Below are 16,945 nucleotides of genomic sequence, written 5' to 3' on the forward strand. Positions count from 1 at the left end.
AGAGCAGGGTGAGAGGAAGATTGATCAATGCTGAAGCAGTGTCAAGAGAAAAAAATGTTTTATTAAAGGTTAAGGAAGTGATCATTGTTTAAATGGTTTTAGAGCTTCAAAGGAAATGTGTTTCCATTTTACTTAGTGCCAAATGTTGGAATAAAACACTATTCAATTGAATATGTCAATACATTATCTTTATATAATGCCAAACATATTAAAAAGAAAATGAAAAAAAAAATGATTACAATTTAGGAAACAAAAACGAAAGCATATTCCAAACGTAAGGCAGAAGATCAAAGTGACTGTGACGTGCTAAAAATATGATGGGATACTCAACTCTATGAAATGATCTCACACTAAAAAGGTTGGTTTTCACCTTGGGTTTCATTTAGTGTTGGGTGGAGTCCTTTTAGACCACATATCAACAACATAATCCCAGCAGAGAGGGCTGGTGGTCGATAACGTTCACATCTGAGACAGTCGCAAAAACACCCCCTGAGTTAACAGAGAAAGGAATAAGTAAAAAAACATGTTAAAATGTAGGTGAATGTAGAAAAAGATAGGCTTGGGAAAAAGAAAAGAGGAAAAAGAGTAGGAGAGGAAAAAGAGGAGAATATAAACTCAGAGCTATGTAATGAATTTATGCCTGGCTGGCAGATCTTTATAAGTTATTGGAAAAATAGCCTGGGCGGCGTATTGACACAGCTGGGCTTGAGATCAATACATTGAGAATGGGCAATACATTTTAATTTAAAACTGTTCAAACTTTAGCAGCAAATCCATGCGGCTCAGCGCAGCTTCTTGCTCCATTTGAGCTCACAGATACTGACACACACACACACACACACACACACACAAATAATTGGGTTCAGAAAGAGAGCAACTAAATCTGGTTGATTTAGGAGAAATATGACTTCACATTTTCAATTTTCATACAAAGAAACACATGTGAAGGTTTCAAAAAAATAAAACAATAATGATTGATCTGCAGTGTGATGGACCAGAATCCTGTTGAATAACTAATGATTTAGTAACATCATAGGGGAAAGTCCATCGAATAGAATCCATAGATGTCCTTTATCAGTATTGCAAACATGTAAGCATGCATCCATGCTTTTGTCTGCCTGTGTCCAAGGGGTTACTCTCTGCAAATATTTCCATATATTATGAGTTATTTTTAGATCCCATCTGTAATTAAGGGACCAACTTTAGCAAGGAATGAGTAGGAGGTCACTGACGACATCTGTTTTCATCCTGCTTAATTAGCATAATTAATTAACGTTAATCAATCCAGGACAAATTATATTTTAACACCTAGAATAAATCAGGCACATCCCTCCAATTCTCAGCACTGACTGACCCAGCACTCTTCAAAGCATGCATTGATCTCACAACCAATGAAACAATGCAGGGCAATGAAGCTCTTTGTATTGTATATTGTTTTCTGCTGTCTGAAGTCATACCTCTTCCATCATTACCCTGTGACAAACAGATAGATTGTGATTGGAACACGGTAACATGAATAAAAGTTCATAAATATATGGCTGGTGAGCAAGGAGGCAAATTATGTTGCATTTTTCATTTCACATAAAGACAGTAAAACAATACATAACAATACATTGCAATACCACACATTAAAACCATCAATATAAATAAAGAGACATGGAAACTGTTCATAGGTTCCCCAAAATACTACATACCATTCCTTTGAGCCATGTCCGTTCTATACAGCAACGTATCTCTGCTGTAGCAGGAAACACAATGTCACAGATGAATACAGGACGAGATATGTTTCTGTAAGATGTTTAAGATTGGAAGTGCACAGATAAGCTCAAGGCTGCATTCACACACACACAACAGCAACCACACTCACAACCTTAAATATTATGAGAAGACAAAGGCAGCTTTAAGTGGCCTTGGTACGCACATGCACACCGAGTTTTTACCTACATACTTACCCTCTAATATCGTTATATCGCTGTCAGGTTTTCATAGTGTGGGTCAATCATAGAGGCAAAAGGAAAGGTGCTTTCTACTCAACACACTGCCACATTTATCGATTCCATTTCCACACATGTGCACACACACATACACAAATTGACACCCATTTTCACCACAAGAACAGGCACCCATAACACCTTTTAACTATTCTATCGGTCCCAAATAGATTTTCCCATTTTACGCTGTAGAGGCAGGGGAAACACTGAAGCAGAACTGAAAGTGATATAAATGAATCAAAAAACAGATGAACAAACATTGGGGGAAGATTTATTACTGGGGATTTTAATAAAAATTGGAGGCGGATGAATTGATTTTGGTTTAAGGGAGGGTGTTATAAGGAACAATTTATCGGGATGGCCCAGGTAAGATGCATTATTTTCCAATTGTTATCCGCCTTGACTGTTTAACAGGCTGATTTGTGTTGTGTATTGCATTTTATGGGGAAGAAGGAAAGGGGAACTTTCGATGATTTAGGTGGGATGTATTAATCAAAGGCAGCCGGTGTGAACCATAGATCGCCAGGCAAAGGAGGTGCAGGTGACAGCTCATTCTGCTAGAGAATGTTTTGGAGCTCCACATCACCGCTTCTCAATTCCCCCTACTTCCTCACACTTTCTCCACCTCCCTCTTCCTCTCTCACTCCATCTCGCTGTCTTCCTCGCCTCATCATCAAACTATTTTCTCTTCCCCTCCTTCCTTGCGATCGTTCTATATCCGCGTCTTTGCTCTACAGTTCGTTGCACGCTTGGTTTTAATTTTATGAGGCTGGGAGTAGCTTTTAACCACCCATGCGGCAAATAAACTGGGGATTAGGAGTATTTAGTGTTTTCCTCCTCCCTAAAAGCCTCATACTTCCCCGGTGCTCAGTGACCTTTGCTGCTGCCTCTGACATGTGAAGAGACAAGCCCATCATAATCAGGTTTACACATTCACTCTTATATCAGTGGGAATGACAGTGCCTGTATATGATCAGCCATTTGCCTCGGCGTCAACTGCTGTCTGGCTCTGTCTTGGTCTCTTGGAGCATCTTGAAGTGTTTTCCTTTTTACTCTTTAGGGGTCTTTTACTGTCCCTGTCGGCATAGTTTTTCTTATATTACTAGTTTACTTACCCCTCTTTCCCTTAGTTTTCATTATCATAATCAACAAATTATTTGTATGTATTTTCCCTACATTGGGGGTTCTCATTTTTAATTAAACTTTGTCAAACATGTTTTGACATTTATTTGGTTGAGACATAATACGTGATTAAAAACAATAAATGAATCCATATAAATTGTCCTCAACACATCCAAATACACAGGTCAACTCAAACACACACTCGCACACACACACACACACACACACACACACGTACACAAGTCTATGTGGCCAGGTCAGTCACCTGTGGCCAGGGCTGATTTCTGTTGATTTGAAAGTAAGATTGCTTTTGCGATGAATGAGGCTTTTCTATGTGACTAGGCAGTGTGAGAATCTAATGGACTATACAACCACTCAGTAATCGGATTACAATGTATTCCCATTTTCTGTAGTTACTGTAAACAAAGGGTTTGCGAAATCAAAGGTTGTGTGCTGGTGTTACAAAGCTCATTAAGGTGAGGTGGGGCGGTGCAGAGGGGGGGGTAAAGTTGTGGGATGTATTTAGGTATTTGTTTAAAACTGTTATGTTGTGATTTGACTGTTTATTTGGAGTAATCTAGTCTACATTTACTTTGATACTGCATACGTTACAGAAACATTTTAAAGTAATAGTTCAATCAGTTAGCAGCAAATAGGGGTGGCAAACACATCCATCAACGGGAATAATGAACAAAGGCCAAACCCAGTCAAAGTTCTTTGGACACACACAGTAAAGCACAAATGCAAGTGTGTTGATGCGTGTTATAGTGTGGTCATTAGCAACAAGTAAGCTCTTCACATTCAGAGCATGGCCGAGTCAAGTGCAGAATGTTTTAAAGCAAATTCATGTGACCAAGAAAGTTCACTATACAATCTATCATGTGATGAAAACTGTACAACACATACAACATTTAACGATGACAACATTTTTTTTTTGTTTTTGCGTTTTCGAATGATAAGACGGCTACTGTATGACTCAGGTATCAGAGTTTATTTGTTTGGTCATGTGGAGCACGACCATCTATTGGAAAACAAATACTAGCTCTATTTAAGCCTGCACGCACATAAAAACATTAGATGCACTCTCAAGAGGGAACATACCAAATATTCTCCCATTTGTGTGCACACACCACAACCGCAACCACACACCACGCATAGATAAATGGGATCAGGGGCCTCTATAGCCTGTGAAGCATGCCAAAAGGCCCACAGGGGCTAAAGGTCAAGGTCTTTATGAAAAACTAAAAGCCCTGGGTTCTGAAACAGAGGAATGTATGCACTTTTTGCCCCCTTCTTTGCTCTTTTTTCTTTTTCTCTCTCTGATGAGATAAATGTGAGGTGTGGTTTTGGTATCAATCTGGGTTTTTAGGCATTGCCTGGCATAGCGTTACAGTGGCAGCTGCTGTGGGTTGGTAATTAGTGCTCATTCTATTCATCTGTCTCTCAGAGAGGTTAGAAGTTTGTTTGCCTCGGTCCGTCACATCTCCTGAAAGGGAAGTTCTAGTGGCCAGAGATGGTTTAGTAACATCTGTGACCCCGGCTTTGTGTTTTTGATAATCCAATTGAGGTTCACAACTCCATTAGCGCATCTATAATCCCCAAAAGAAAAAGGATACAGTTGTGGTGATAAAATATAGACTGGCAGACATGGGACCAGACTGCTTCGGGCCAAGCTCTTGAGAGCCAAGCCTGCACTTTGAGGGCGATGCTTCCATGGTCCGCTCTGTGAAAAATGACTTTAGCCCTAAGAGTTTACTGCAGCCTACGCAGATGATGTCAACGTAGTGGCTGAAAACTGCAGATGGTGGCTGTGGTCCTGGTGTCCCTAAAGCAGGACTCAAAGCCAACCCCTTAAAAGTGTGTAATTGGGCAGGGGGGTATTCAGTGTCAAGGGAACCTACTGGCCCAAAGGCAGGTGCGCCCCCAGCTAGACAAGTCTACTGCCATTACCACCCGCCTTAGGCCCAGACTTAAAAAATAATGTGAAGCAGTTGGCATGGCTTCTGGTTGTAGGTGCATAATTCTCAACATCGTGGTATTGCTTGGTAGGGACATCCAGGTCAGAAGAAATAGTTCAGCCAGCAGGCATTTAATGAGATTAACTTATCTCGCCTGCTTTGTCTTCTAACATGTTACAGATCTTTTTTGTCCCCCTCACTACTAAGAAGAAATAACAAAGCTTTCCCTACTCATGGTACCCCCCCCCCAACCCCTCCATCCTCCATCTATCATACACCAGAGAAAACATTTACATTGGATTTGATGTAACGAAAAACATTGCCATCAATCTGCCCTGCTTTAATGTGGCGTCAGAAGTTCTTCAACCATGTATTTGTCTCGCATTAAACTGTAACCAGGGTTCACTCCTCTGGCTCTACACAAACAATATGCCTCAATATTACAGCAGATTGAAAAGAAAAAGACTTCTTCAAAGGGGCTGAGCTCAAGTTACGCAAGCATGCAAAGAGAGGAACTTTGACAATAGCAACATATGTAGGTACAGATGTTCACACAAGAAGAGATTCAATTAATCATTTTGTCACTCCAACTCAACTGAACATTGTCCAAAGTATCTGAAGCAGAACTTCCATACATCCCTGTGTGTGTGTGCACGTGAGTGTGCGTGAATGTGTGCCTCCCTGTTTGTGTGTCAGGGCTGATTGCTCTTGACTTCATTAATCTCTGCAGTGTGGTTATGATTAGCTCTCTGAGGCATGCCAGAGGACATCTGACACACACACACACACACTCACCATCAGATCTGGCCACCTCTCCAGCCTCAGTCTCTCTCGCGGTCCAACCAATTAGCTGGGAGCGCAGAGAAATAGACTCGCTCCTGTGGTGACAAGATACATGTACACAGAGGCATTCTAAAGGTTTGCTATGCCGGTGCTCAGAACGTCATAATTGCAGCAAAAGCCACTGCATTGGGGTTGAGAAAAAGGTTAATGTTAAACACACAGAGGGAAAGAGAGAGAGAGAGAACCGTACGAGAGATGCAAACCACACAGAGCAAGCAAAAGAAAGTGAATCAGACCGAGAGAGCGAGAGATGAGTTTAATAGGGGACACGTCAGAAACAGATGAAAAGAACAAGTGAAGTGTAAGTGGTAAAGTCAGGGCAGAGAGGGCAAAGACACAGAAACCTCAGTTGCATGTCAACACCCTGCCATGATCAGAGTATGCACTGGATGATTTATTTTCCCTCTCCAATATTCAGTCCCTTGGAAAACAAATCTACAGTGCATTAATCTACTGAGGGTTTTATTTTGAAATGACAATATGATCGTGAGTGCGGACGGTTGGGGTAAAGAAATGGCCGTCGGATGTGGCAATCATGCAACTTAAAATGTTTCTTCTTATCTTTACTCTCTTCCTGTCCTCTTTGATGGCTGTTTTATTATATTGCCGCTTCTTTCTATTTGGTTGTAATAAATTGAATGAAAAAGATTGCTATCAAATAAGATAAACTGGTGAGAAATTCTTGCAGCCACATTCAATAAGCCTTTATTTGCAATGCGTGGTGCTACTGCAATCATGTTGATGCAGACGCATCGTTTACTGGAGAAAGGTAGTTTGTCTAGTATTGAATACATTATTTTAAATTTTGCATATACATTTGAGGGAATATTGTGCAAATACACAGGACATTGTATCATAATTGGGACTTATTATGGATTACATCAGATTGAAAGAATTCTGCAGTTTTTTATCAGAATTTTAAAGTAATAAACTGTGGATGAAGTGACAAAACTTGAAATTTTCTTTGAATTCCATCCTGGGGGGTTGCTACTCAAGATCAGTTGCTCAATTGTATTGTTCTGATAAATCTGACTTACCTTTCAATAATGGAACGCTATCAAAATGATTGCCTCAGACCATTAAATAATGTCTTACACAACTATAGCAACGTTTGGGAAAGTAAACATGTAATTAAATATTTAACATGATTTTTAATTTGGCATTGCTAGACTTGTTTTAATCCAATCTGTTGTTTGTAATTCTTGACCATCAAGAGAATGAACATTCATCCCAGGATCTTGCAAAATGACAAATTGTTGAAAAGAAGAATGAGATAAGTAATGATAGAACAATAATGCCACATGTGTACTGTAGCCTGTGTGTGTGTGTGTGTGTGTGTGTGTGTGGTGATGAATCTCTCATTGTGACAGTGGGGCCGGCAGCAGCAAATGTCCTTCTGGGTGGGACAAACACACACAAACACAGACACACACATGCACACATAGATACACACGCATACACACACTGAGACTTGCATACACAGATGGAAACGACCACACTAATGGATCACCCTGTCTGCACAAAATCCGCCACAAATAATGATGAACCACCCCTGCATTAAACTATTTTACACAATGCTCAATTCATTACTTACTCTCTCTCTCCCTCGCTCTCTCTCTCTCCCTCTCTCTCTCTCTCTCTGGGTATAGGGGAGCTAATAAAGGTATGATATTTCTCCTTTACTGGTACAATCATAGTTTTTATCCATTAGCAGGATATTAGGATGGGGAATGAGGACAGGTGGGAAGGGATGGGATGGAGAGGGTAGAAAGAGATGGCTTCAAATTGGTTTAAAAGCATTGCCACTGTAAAAAGTAACAGCAGCCTCAGGAAGAATATATCAAGGAACAATTTGCATAGTTTTGCTAAGAAAACCAGGGCCAGATAATAAAAATAACATACAAAAAAAAGAAAACCAGGGCCAGCTTCTGACCTCCTCAACATGTTCAATAACAATTGAGTGTAACAAAGAGAACATCAGCTCCAACTGCAGTGTTTTAATCACTGTTGGCGCTGGTCCTGTGTGTGTAATAGAGTCTTAGAATCTTAATTGAACGGGAAAAATAACACAAAAGGTGAAATACCATGAATTATTGTATCAAGATTTTATAAACCTTTGATAAAAACGGTTTAGCTTATTCAAGACTGAAAACCTGTTAAAGAACCAAAAATGGGCTAATTTTTTTGTAATTAACCTTGACTTAAAGTTTAAAATGAATGTTATCTTTTTTCTACTACTACTAACAGAATAAGTTTTTTTTCTTAATTAACAGAGATACATTTAATTTGATAACATAATCGTCAACATATGGTAAAAGTTACAGATACGTTGTTAAAATAGAAAGTTGATAAATGATGTTTAGAAATTAAACTGGGAGCTCGTGGACGCGAAAACCCTCAGTAAGAAGAACACACATTCAACCCGTTATTGATTTGTATTCATGTAGAGCAGTACAATGTTTAATGATGCACCAGAAGCCACCAGCGCAAATGAACTTTTTTTTTTACTAAACTTTGCAAAGGAGGCAACTATGCTCTCCTGTTGGCTTTATTTGTGCCACGTTGGACAAAAGTAATTTGCAATCATCCATCATGCAGGCGGCCATCTGAGCTGAACATGTTTATTTTGCTACAAGCTTGCACCTAATTGATTCTCAAAGAAAATGTTCTTTAACATCAACTAGGAAATTAATCACAATTTTTGCTTTGTTCGGTCTTACATTTTTTAATATCCTAAAATGTATAGCGACTAATATACCAACAACACCCAAATATTAGAACTAATTAACTAATATTTTAGGATATACTGTCCCCATCGTTTATGTTTTTACACTCAATTCCGTTTGTTAGCTTAAAACTGTTGGCATGATAGAAACTTCCTTTTCTGTCTGAAATATATTCTCCAGCTTCACTTTGCTCAGTGTGGTAGAGAAGAGAAGAAAGAGTCATTATGGATTTCAATTAAGTGATCCCTGGGCAGAGAGGGATGCGTCAGAGTGGAGGAATTAATGTGCTGCGGACAGATGTTTAATAATAATGGCCGAACTGGTCCTGCCGAGAAACACACATTCCACTCGCTGCACCCCACTGTGGCTGTATAAAAACACACACACACACAGACACACAAAGACAGGCACACATACACGGACACTCACATATAATCACTCACACATTGTCACACACAATAATTATTTATACACACGCAATGTGTGACGTTCCCACATACACACACATTCTTCCATAGACACTGGGATCACCCCTGGCGTGTGTGTGTATGTATGTGTGTGTGTGTGTGTGTGTGTGTGTGTGTGTGTGTGTATTTATGACCAGAGCTGGCCACAGCGCATATGGCCCTCATTTAGGAACAATGGGCATGGGGAATGACTGGTTGGATGAGCTTCCTGACTGTGAGAGGTGACTGGAGGCATGTTAAATGACATGCCCCGTATGGAGAGATGGAGCTAGAGAGAAAGAGAGGGAGAGAGCGGGTATCCATGGGTAATCCTAAGTAAGGAATTATCCCCTCTCTGTGCAACAAAACGGTTGAAAAGGGATTGAAAACAGATTGAAAAGGGAGAGCGGACAGAGAAGGGGAAAAAAAGCAGAAAATTGGAGAGATCAGGTTTAAAAGAAATGAAGAATACAGACAAAAGGGAAGGAACTTGATGCACAGGTGTAATACAAGAGCTGAGGGACATGGAGAGGATGATGGTCTTTCTGGGTTGAGAAGTGGGTCATTAGCCAGTGTGTAAACATGATGTCTTTTTATGAAGGGTCCTCTCTCTCTTTTTGTTTTGTTCTCTCACAGATACACTCCTGGTGACACCTAATCAGTGTGGTGGCAGGACGAATGGCTTCCAGCCGTCCTTATATTCTCGTCAAAAACAACACTTCCCTAAAAATCTCTTGTCACAACAACATTTCTGCGGTAATTACCAGGGTGGCCGGCCCTCCTGCTGCCCCACGATGGATGGATTGAGCCACCGTGGGTTTGCCCCTCCAGCTATAACTCTACCTAGGACGTCTGCCGACTGCTTTTCGCTGTGGTGGCCCCCAGACAGCAAATTGGCCTGTGAAAACAACAGAGAAAACAGAGAAAAAAGCCCACTCCCTCAGAGGAAGAATCCCGGTACACAGACATGAAAGAGCGTGGAGACGGATACCCACACATTCATTCATTTTCACCATTTGTCAAACCTGTCTCTAAGGATATGATTTATAATACAGACAGTATTTTCCTCTGACCATTGGCCAGACAGATGTCTTGCCTTGCACAGATACACAAGTGCACGCACAAGCACACACGTAGAAACTCTATTGTGGTGATCATTCTGACAGGTTAATATGTCTAGAGGAATGAATGAGTGGCGAGTAGGAGAAGAAATAAGGAAGAGTAGGATGAAACGAACTGATAACTGTATGATGAAGGGTGATAATGTCAGTAAAGGAGTGAAATGGATGGAAGGATGGATGGAAGAAGTGAAGCAGCTGGCAGATCAATACTCCAATCCACAATCTGCATCAACAGAGCAGGCTTTTTAAGAAGCAACTCCTCCTTGCCCCCCTCCAAAAGAAGACTTTTCTGAAAAATAATACAATATGCTTACCTAGGAATATGTGTTAATATTATTTTTTAACAGCATATATATATATATATATATATATATATATATATATATATATATATTGCCTTTAAACCTCGCAATCTCGACACATACCGACGCTTCCAGAAGGCAGACGTGTCTTTGTTACAACCGGGTCAGTGGGGACAGCGTTACTCTTTATGTCCTGAGGGAAATTCCTACTCTCCAGAGGTGCTTCGAACGCATCTCCATCACGTTGTAATACTGCACTGTTGTCAAGACAACAAGTAAACTGTAGCCTGTGAAACAAATGGCGGAGCTGTTGAAAATACAAAGTAAAGTTGACAATTTCAAAAAGGAATACTTCTTCAGAAACAGGTTTGTTTCATTACGACATGTAAACAAAATGTGGCAGTAGTTAAAAAGTTTGGCTGTTGAAGCATTGACATAATTAACCATTAGCGTTAGCTAAAGTGTCACCCCAAGCCTCCCTCTTTTAGCGTTAACCCCGCTAGCTAACGTTAGTGACTAACAGTTGACGTTAAGCGTGAGGTAGCGCTATAACGTTACCGACCAGCAAACGTTACAAAAACGGTGAATTCTGTCATTTTTTAGCAAAGACGATAGTAACCAACAGTTCCAGTCAGTGCAAACGTCCAAACGCTTGACTGGTACTTTAGCTAATGTTATATTGTGCAATTGCATCATTGGCAGTGGGGCCATAACGAAGTTAACGTTAATTGAAACGTCCAAGCGCCTGCAAAGCAGGATGAGCTCCAAAGCAAAGTCTGGCTAATAACCTCCAGGTGCATTCATTGTCTCTGTGTCATAGTGAAGGACATGTACAAAGATGTGATGTGAGATAATCGCTAACGTTGCCAAACTTCTATTATTATGTGACCCTGTGCCTAGCCAAGCTGAGGAGAACAGACAAAGGGAAAACCAGGCCTCCACCCGGATTCAGAGCTGGTTCAGAGCTTGCAAGGTGCGGGCTTACCTCAGGTATGGCAACAATTTGGATATTTGAATATCTGGCTAACAGTTGAAATATGTAAACCACATATGTTATGGATGACTACTCCATCAAATGCCATAGGTAAAATAATATAAGCCTTAATATTTTATACACCAATTTGCCTTCCCCCCCCTCAGGGTTGAAAAACGTTCTGGCTGGACTCTTAAGAGTTAATTTCAAGGGAAACCCTGATACTAGCTCATTCTCATAATTATCCCACTTCTAGAGGTTTGCAAATGGCCTGGAGGAATAAATGTCACTTGCACTCTGTGCCCCTTTCACACACACAGAGAAATGAATGTCCCTATGTCTGTGCTTGTTCTTATTCTGTGACCCCAGCACCATTCTACAGGGTCAGCAGACAAACTTCCAGACAGTAGGTTAATTCAGATTACTTTAGTTAATTGATCAATGCGTTAAGTGGATAATTAGCAACAATTTTAGCTGCCTAAGTGCAACTCCGGGGTTGTGCTATCCCCACTATAAGCATTGATTTTCTGGGCATATAAATGGCCTTTTGGAAATTGATGGCCTCATTGGAGGCAGAGAATCGCAGTGGACTTGCATTTAGAGTATGTTTGAAGATGAATACAAATGTGTGCCACTGACTAAAGGGGGTGAAAGGCCCATCAGACATGATCGAAAAGCCTTGAGCAGAAATGTTCTGTGTGTGTGTGTGTGTGTTTGTCTGTCTTTTTGGAGAGCATATGTTTGTAAGTGAAATGTTGCCCTGACCTTTTAATTGAAGGGCCTCGTACAACCCCTAACATTTGTATTCAGAAAACAAAAGCGCTCTTTTCTTAATAATTTTTGAATTTTGTGATTGCATTTATCAAATTACGTTATATACAATTAAATTATTTCAGCTGTTAATATTGTTTTTATTACTTTCTGAATATATAAAAGATCACCATCTGTTTTTGACTCAAAAATGTAATTTATCAGCACAGTTCAAACTAAAAGAATCGCACATTTAATAGTCCTATGTTTATCTGAATAACTTTTTTTTTGTGTTTCTTTCATTTCAACTACTGAACTATACATGTCCAATCATCTCCCTAAATTGACATTTTTTGCAGTCATCTGCACAAGAAGGCAATCATTATACAGAAGATATGGCGGGGCTTCACAGCAAGGGCACGTTTCCGACAAATGGTGAAGGTAAGCCACTGCCTGGAATGGCTATAGATATATTGATTATGTTATGATAGCATGCATTAGAATTCAATTGCCATATTCCTAAGTCTCTGCGTCTGACCTTAAGAAATATAATTCACTCATTACACATAGGGAAATTAGCACTTAGGAAATATGATGCAATATGATAAGGAATTCCATCTATATTGGAGCTCTTGGGATGTAGATAGAAAAGGCGCGGAGAGGGGAAGAGAGAGCAGAGGAGTTTGTGTGTATGTGTGTGCTTTGGTAAAACAAGGCCCCATTTTCAGCATATTGCCTCCAACTGCTTCTTAATTGAACAGATTGTTGATACCGGATCCAATACCCAGCTCTCTCACGTATAATTTTCCCCTGGATTGAGTTTTGTAAACATATCACAACAAGCTATTTATCATGCCTGTAAATTGACTGTTTGCTAAAGCATAACTGCCAGCCGCCGTTTGGGAGGCATTCAAGAAATGGAAAGCGGGGTGGGGGGGTGGATGAACGGTGGGGGGTGGGTGTTGAAATAAACGATGAAGGATGTGTCACAATACACATATGTTCTAAAACGAGGCTGTTTGGTCTCATTTGGAACCAGACGAGCACTAATATGAATCGCTCAAAATTGCCACGGAGCACTATTTTGAATTAGCCCTGAGAGATTATATTTTTCCTCTGTCTCTCTCTCTTTCCGTCTGTCATTTTTCCTCTCCTACTCCTGCGGACCTTATCATGTGGAATGTGACGTGCACAAAGCCTCATCTCAAAGCATCAAGCTGAATTTACAACCTCCTTTCAAGTCTTTGTCTTCCTTCCCTTTCCTCTCCTGCCTTTCTTCCCCGTCATTATTAAAAAAGACGTGTTGAGATATGAATCCCTCTTATGGCCGACTCTCCAGTTTGCTCCTGAGAAGTGCCCCCAGTGGTCGGCCCGACCCGTTTGGTGTGCAGCGCCTGGTTGAGTGCGCCCGCCGAATATTCTCTGGCCTTTTGTTTGTCACTTCTGGCGGCGCTGTCATTGATTATGAAATCCAGAGGAGAGCGTTTGGCCGTCATACATCTCCATTAGCCCGCTGCTCGACTACCATAGATTTTCTTGGCCCTTGTCTGCGTTGGTGTATTAAGAGAATACTGTCCTCCCCTTGATGCAAAGTCCCGCTAACCACTTTCTCTCCCTCCCTCCCTTGCTCTCTTTCCCTTTCTCCCCCTACACCCCTCTGACTTCCACTCTTTTTGCCCTGCATCTCCCTTGCTTCTCCTTCTCTCCTTTCTTTCCCTTCTCCCTCCCCCCCTACAGTGGCCCTATCTGTGCTGCCTCTGTGCAATGTATTATGTATAAAGAGCTCTTTATCTTTGACGCCTGCTGTGGACAGATCAGAGGGCCGGGAGACAAGATGTAACACCATCTTTTCCTTTGTGTTCACAGGCGGCATATTTTATCATGAAGATGAATTTCTACGAGGAGATGGCGGTCAGGGTAAATATCACCATGGTGTCTTGTTTTAGCAAATGGAGTGTCGGGGGTGGATGGGGGCACTCTGTTTCTTTGTGTGTGCTGTGAATGGGAGTCCCCATGAATAACCTGTAAGCACTTCATCACACCACTTGGTTGCAAAAACTGGTTATCATAAAACTTCTATAATCCTCGATGATATTTTTCTTGTCTTACTTCTTAACGCTGTATAGCGCAACAGTAGTTTTGTTTAATTCATCAATTAGGCCTATTAGACTCAAGTATACCAGACAGAAGAGACAATTCCAATTTGTTATTTTAAAATGATTGATCATTTTGTATTAACATTTTAGACTTGAGTAGAGCAAAGAACAAACTACATTATTTTCTTTTCTTTGTTTTTTCTGCTTCTCAACAGGTATTACTGTTTACCCATGAATCCTTGCACTGGGGCTGTGACAGACGTTTTGACACTTTTACACACGGATACTGCACAGAAACCTTATATTTTAACAACTCCATATCTTCATCTCTTTTGGTAAACAGTTCTTTATAGGCCAACAAAACCCACTGGTGTTTATCAAAGAGGCTGTGTTGCTATCCATACGGAGAGAAATGGTTGCAATATTTTCATACTGGTGAAACAGCCCAGAAATTGAGGGCTTTGAGTTTTACACCTAATAGAAATCCAAACAAATAAAACTGACCACCCCGGTAGTGTTTGACCCAGCTCTTGTAGGTCATGAGGCGAAAGTTAAAGTGCAGTGACGCCTGAAGTTGGAGTTGGAGAAGAGGTCTTTATTACATATTGAATAACTACAGTTTCCTAAAGGAAGCAATAGGAATGTTAATGGAAAAGGAAACATGAATAAACGGGCCAGCAAACTGACTCTGTGTTTAGCAATTCAAGAAGGTACTGGGTTTGAACCCCTTGTGGGCCAAATGAATCTTTTCTCTGCACAGTCTGCATTTCATTGTGTCCAAATGACCTGGTTTTGCGTGGGCTCCAATTTTCTCCCACCACAAAATACATGCACATTGGTATTCAAACACTTGGTCCCTGACCAGAAGTTTAATACTAGTTTTACATTCTAAAAGGGTCTTGTGAAACTTCTACTTTCTTTATGATACCACCTGTTGAAAGATGACATTCAATCCCAAGTATACCAGTATGGTTTGGGATCTCATCGATTAATACTGGTAGGATTGCGAGCACTATAATCAGAGAACTAAAGGGCATCTCTACTCACAGACCATCGTTACCAAATACATTTTCAAAGTCTTAGAAAAGAAGGAAAGAGAAAAAAGTGAGAAACAATCATCTCAAAATCCCCATGTGACACTTCCTTTGAATCAATTTTCTTTCTTTTTTTTTTTCCTCCCGTCCTGTTGTCTTTATCACGGCATGGTAGCTAACAGAGGATAATGTATTAGGGCCGTAATAGAAACCAGTGTTTACATGCCGCACCTCGGATTTGTATTAGATTCAACAGCATCGATTTCACTAGTCAACAAAGGTCAGCAAGAACTCGGGAGGCGGCAATTACTTTATTTAAAATTATCTATTGACTGGCAGATCAATGCTAATTCTCATTTTGCTCTTTGTTGTTTTCCCCCATCCTCCACTCCACCTCTTCTCTCCGGTTCCCTCTTCTCACAGTGTGATTACTCTTTTACCTGCCATTGTTTTAATCTCCTAATTAGTTTGAAGGACATCCGCCCCCTCGCTTTAAAACGGTCCAGTGGTGTGTGTGTGTGTGTGTGTGTGGGTGTGTGTGCGCTAGCTAATCTGCAGCCTCCCCAATCAACGTAGATGGATACAGTTAAACATATGGAGCAGTGGCAGCTGTCTCCCCTGGATTGTCCCTCTGTCACTGCAGAGGAAAAAGAACACCATGAAAAGGTTGTTTAAAAAGTGTACCAACATTTATATTCTTTTTCTGGTTTTTAATGTTTAAGTTTAGGTGTATAGGTCTTGGGTATCACAAAACATGCCTTACCTTAATTTTCACCTTAAGGCCTGTCCGTAAACAGCATGTCTATTTAGTATTCATTATTGAAATATTTGCTATTTGGAACAAATTATTTCTTTTGATTTAATTAATCATCAAAGTTGGCACACTACCAGATCTCCCATATCCCTTTTTGTTGGAAAACATCTGGCCTCTCATTTATAACCGCCGCTGATGCAAAAAACAGGGCCCGAAAGAGGCGTACGCTGGTTCCCTCGCAAAATTTGTGATCTATGAAAACAAGCCTGACGGGAGAATGTGCACACCTGTAAACTCTGACCCATGCACACAAACATTTCGGAGACACGGGACACCGGCTTTGGACGGGGTGGATAAAAATGAGACATGTGAAGAAAACCTCTGTTGCGCTTTAATCCCACACAGATCCAGCGGAGATGGCGAGGATTCTTTGTACGGAAGTATGTTCATAACTTCTACGCACGCAAGAGGTATCTGGAAGGACTGTCCTGGAAAAATGAGCTTGTCAGGTAAAAAAAAAAAAGAAATACCACAAGTTCCTCAGTGGGGTGTCCCCTTTTTGTTAAGATGTTGTACCATTTTAAAAGGTTTTTTTTTTTATTTCTGAGAGAGAGAGAGAGAGACCGACTCTAAAGCGCTGAGGGCTAATAGAGAGAGAAGTGAGCGATGTGAAGAAATTAAAAATTAGCCTCTGATTTGAACCGCAGCTCGTGCATTAATAAAACATCCTTTGCTCTAGGGCTTACTGCTAGATATACGCCATCTTTTATTTTTGACAAAAAAAAAACATCACGTATAGCTAAAAGTCACATTTTTAATACTGCTAATA

The 16,945-nt window shown here is 40.6% G+C and overlaps 1 protein-coding gene across 1 annotated transcript in view; it reads left to right on the plus strand.

The window, feature by feature from the left end:
* The first annotated feature begins 10,748 nt into the window (after positions 1–10,748).
* Positions 10,749–16,945, plus strand: part of spata17 (spermatogenesis associated 17) — a 30,910-nt gene continuing 24,713 nt past the window's right edge. The window contains exons 1-5 of the mRNA XM_037481370.2: positions 10,749–10,875; positions 11,410–11,499; positions 12,592–12,673; positions 14,099–14,149; positions 16,522–16,625. Coding sequence (XP_037337267.2) covers positions 10,808–10,875; positions 11,410–11,499; positions 12,592–12,673; positions 14,099–14,149; positions 16,522–16,625 — 395 coding nt within the window. The 5' untranslated portion in view covers positions 10,749–10,807. The remainder of the gene's footprint in view (positions 10,876–11,409; positions 11,500–12,591; positions 12,674–14,098; positions 14,150–16,521; positions 16,626–16,945) is intronic.

The sequence above is a fragment of the Pungitius pungitius genome, chromosome 4, assembly GCF_949316345.1.
Source record: "Pungitius pungitius chromosome 4, fPunPun2.1, whole genome shotgun sequence".
NCBI classification, from domain to species: Eukaryota; Metazoa; Chordata; class Actinopteri; order Perciformes; family Gasterosteidae; genus Pungitius; species Pungitius pungitius.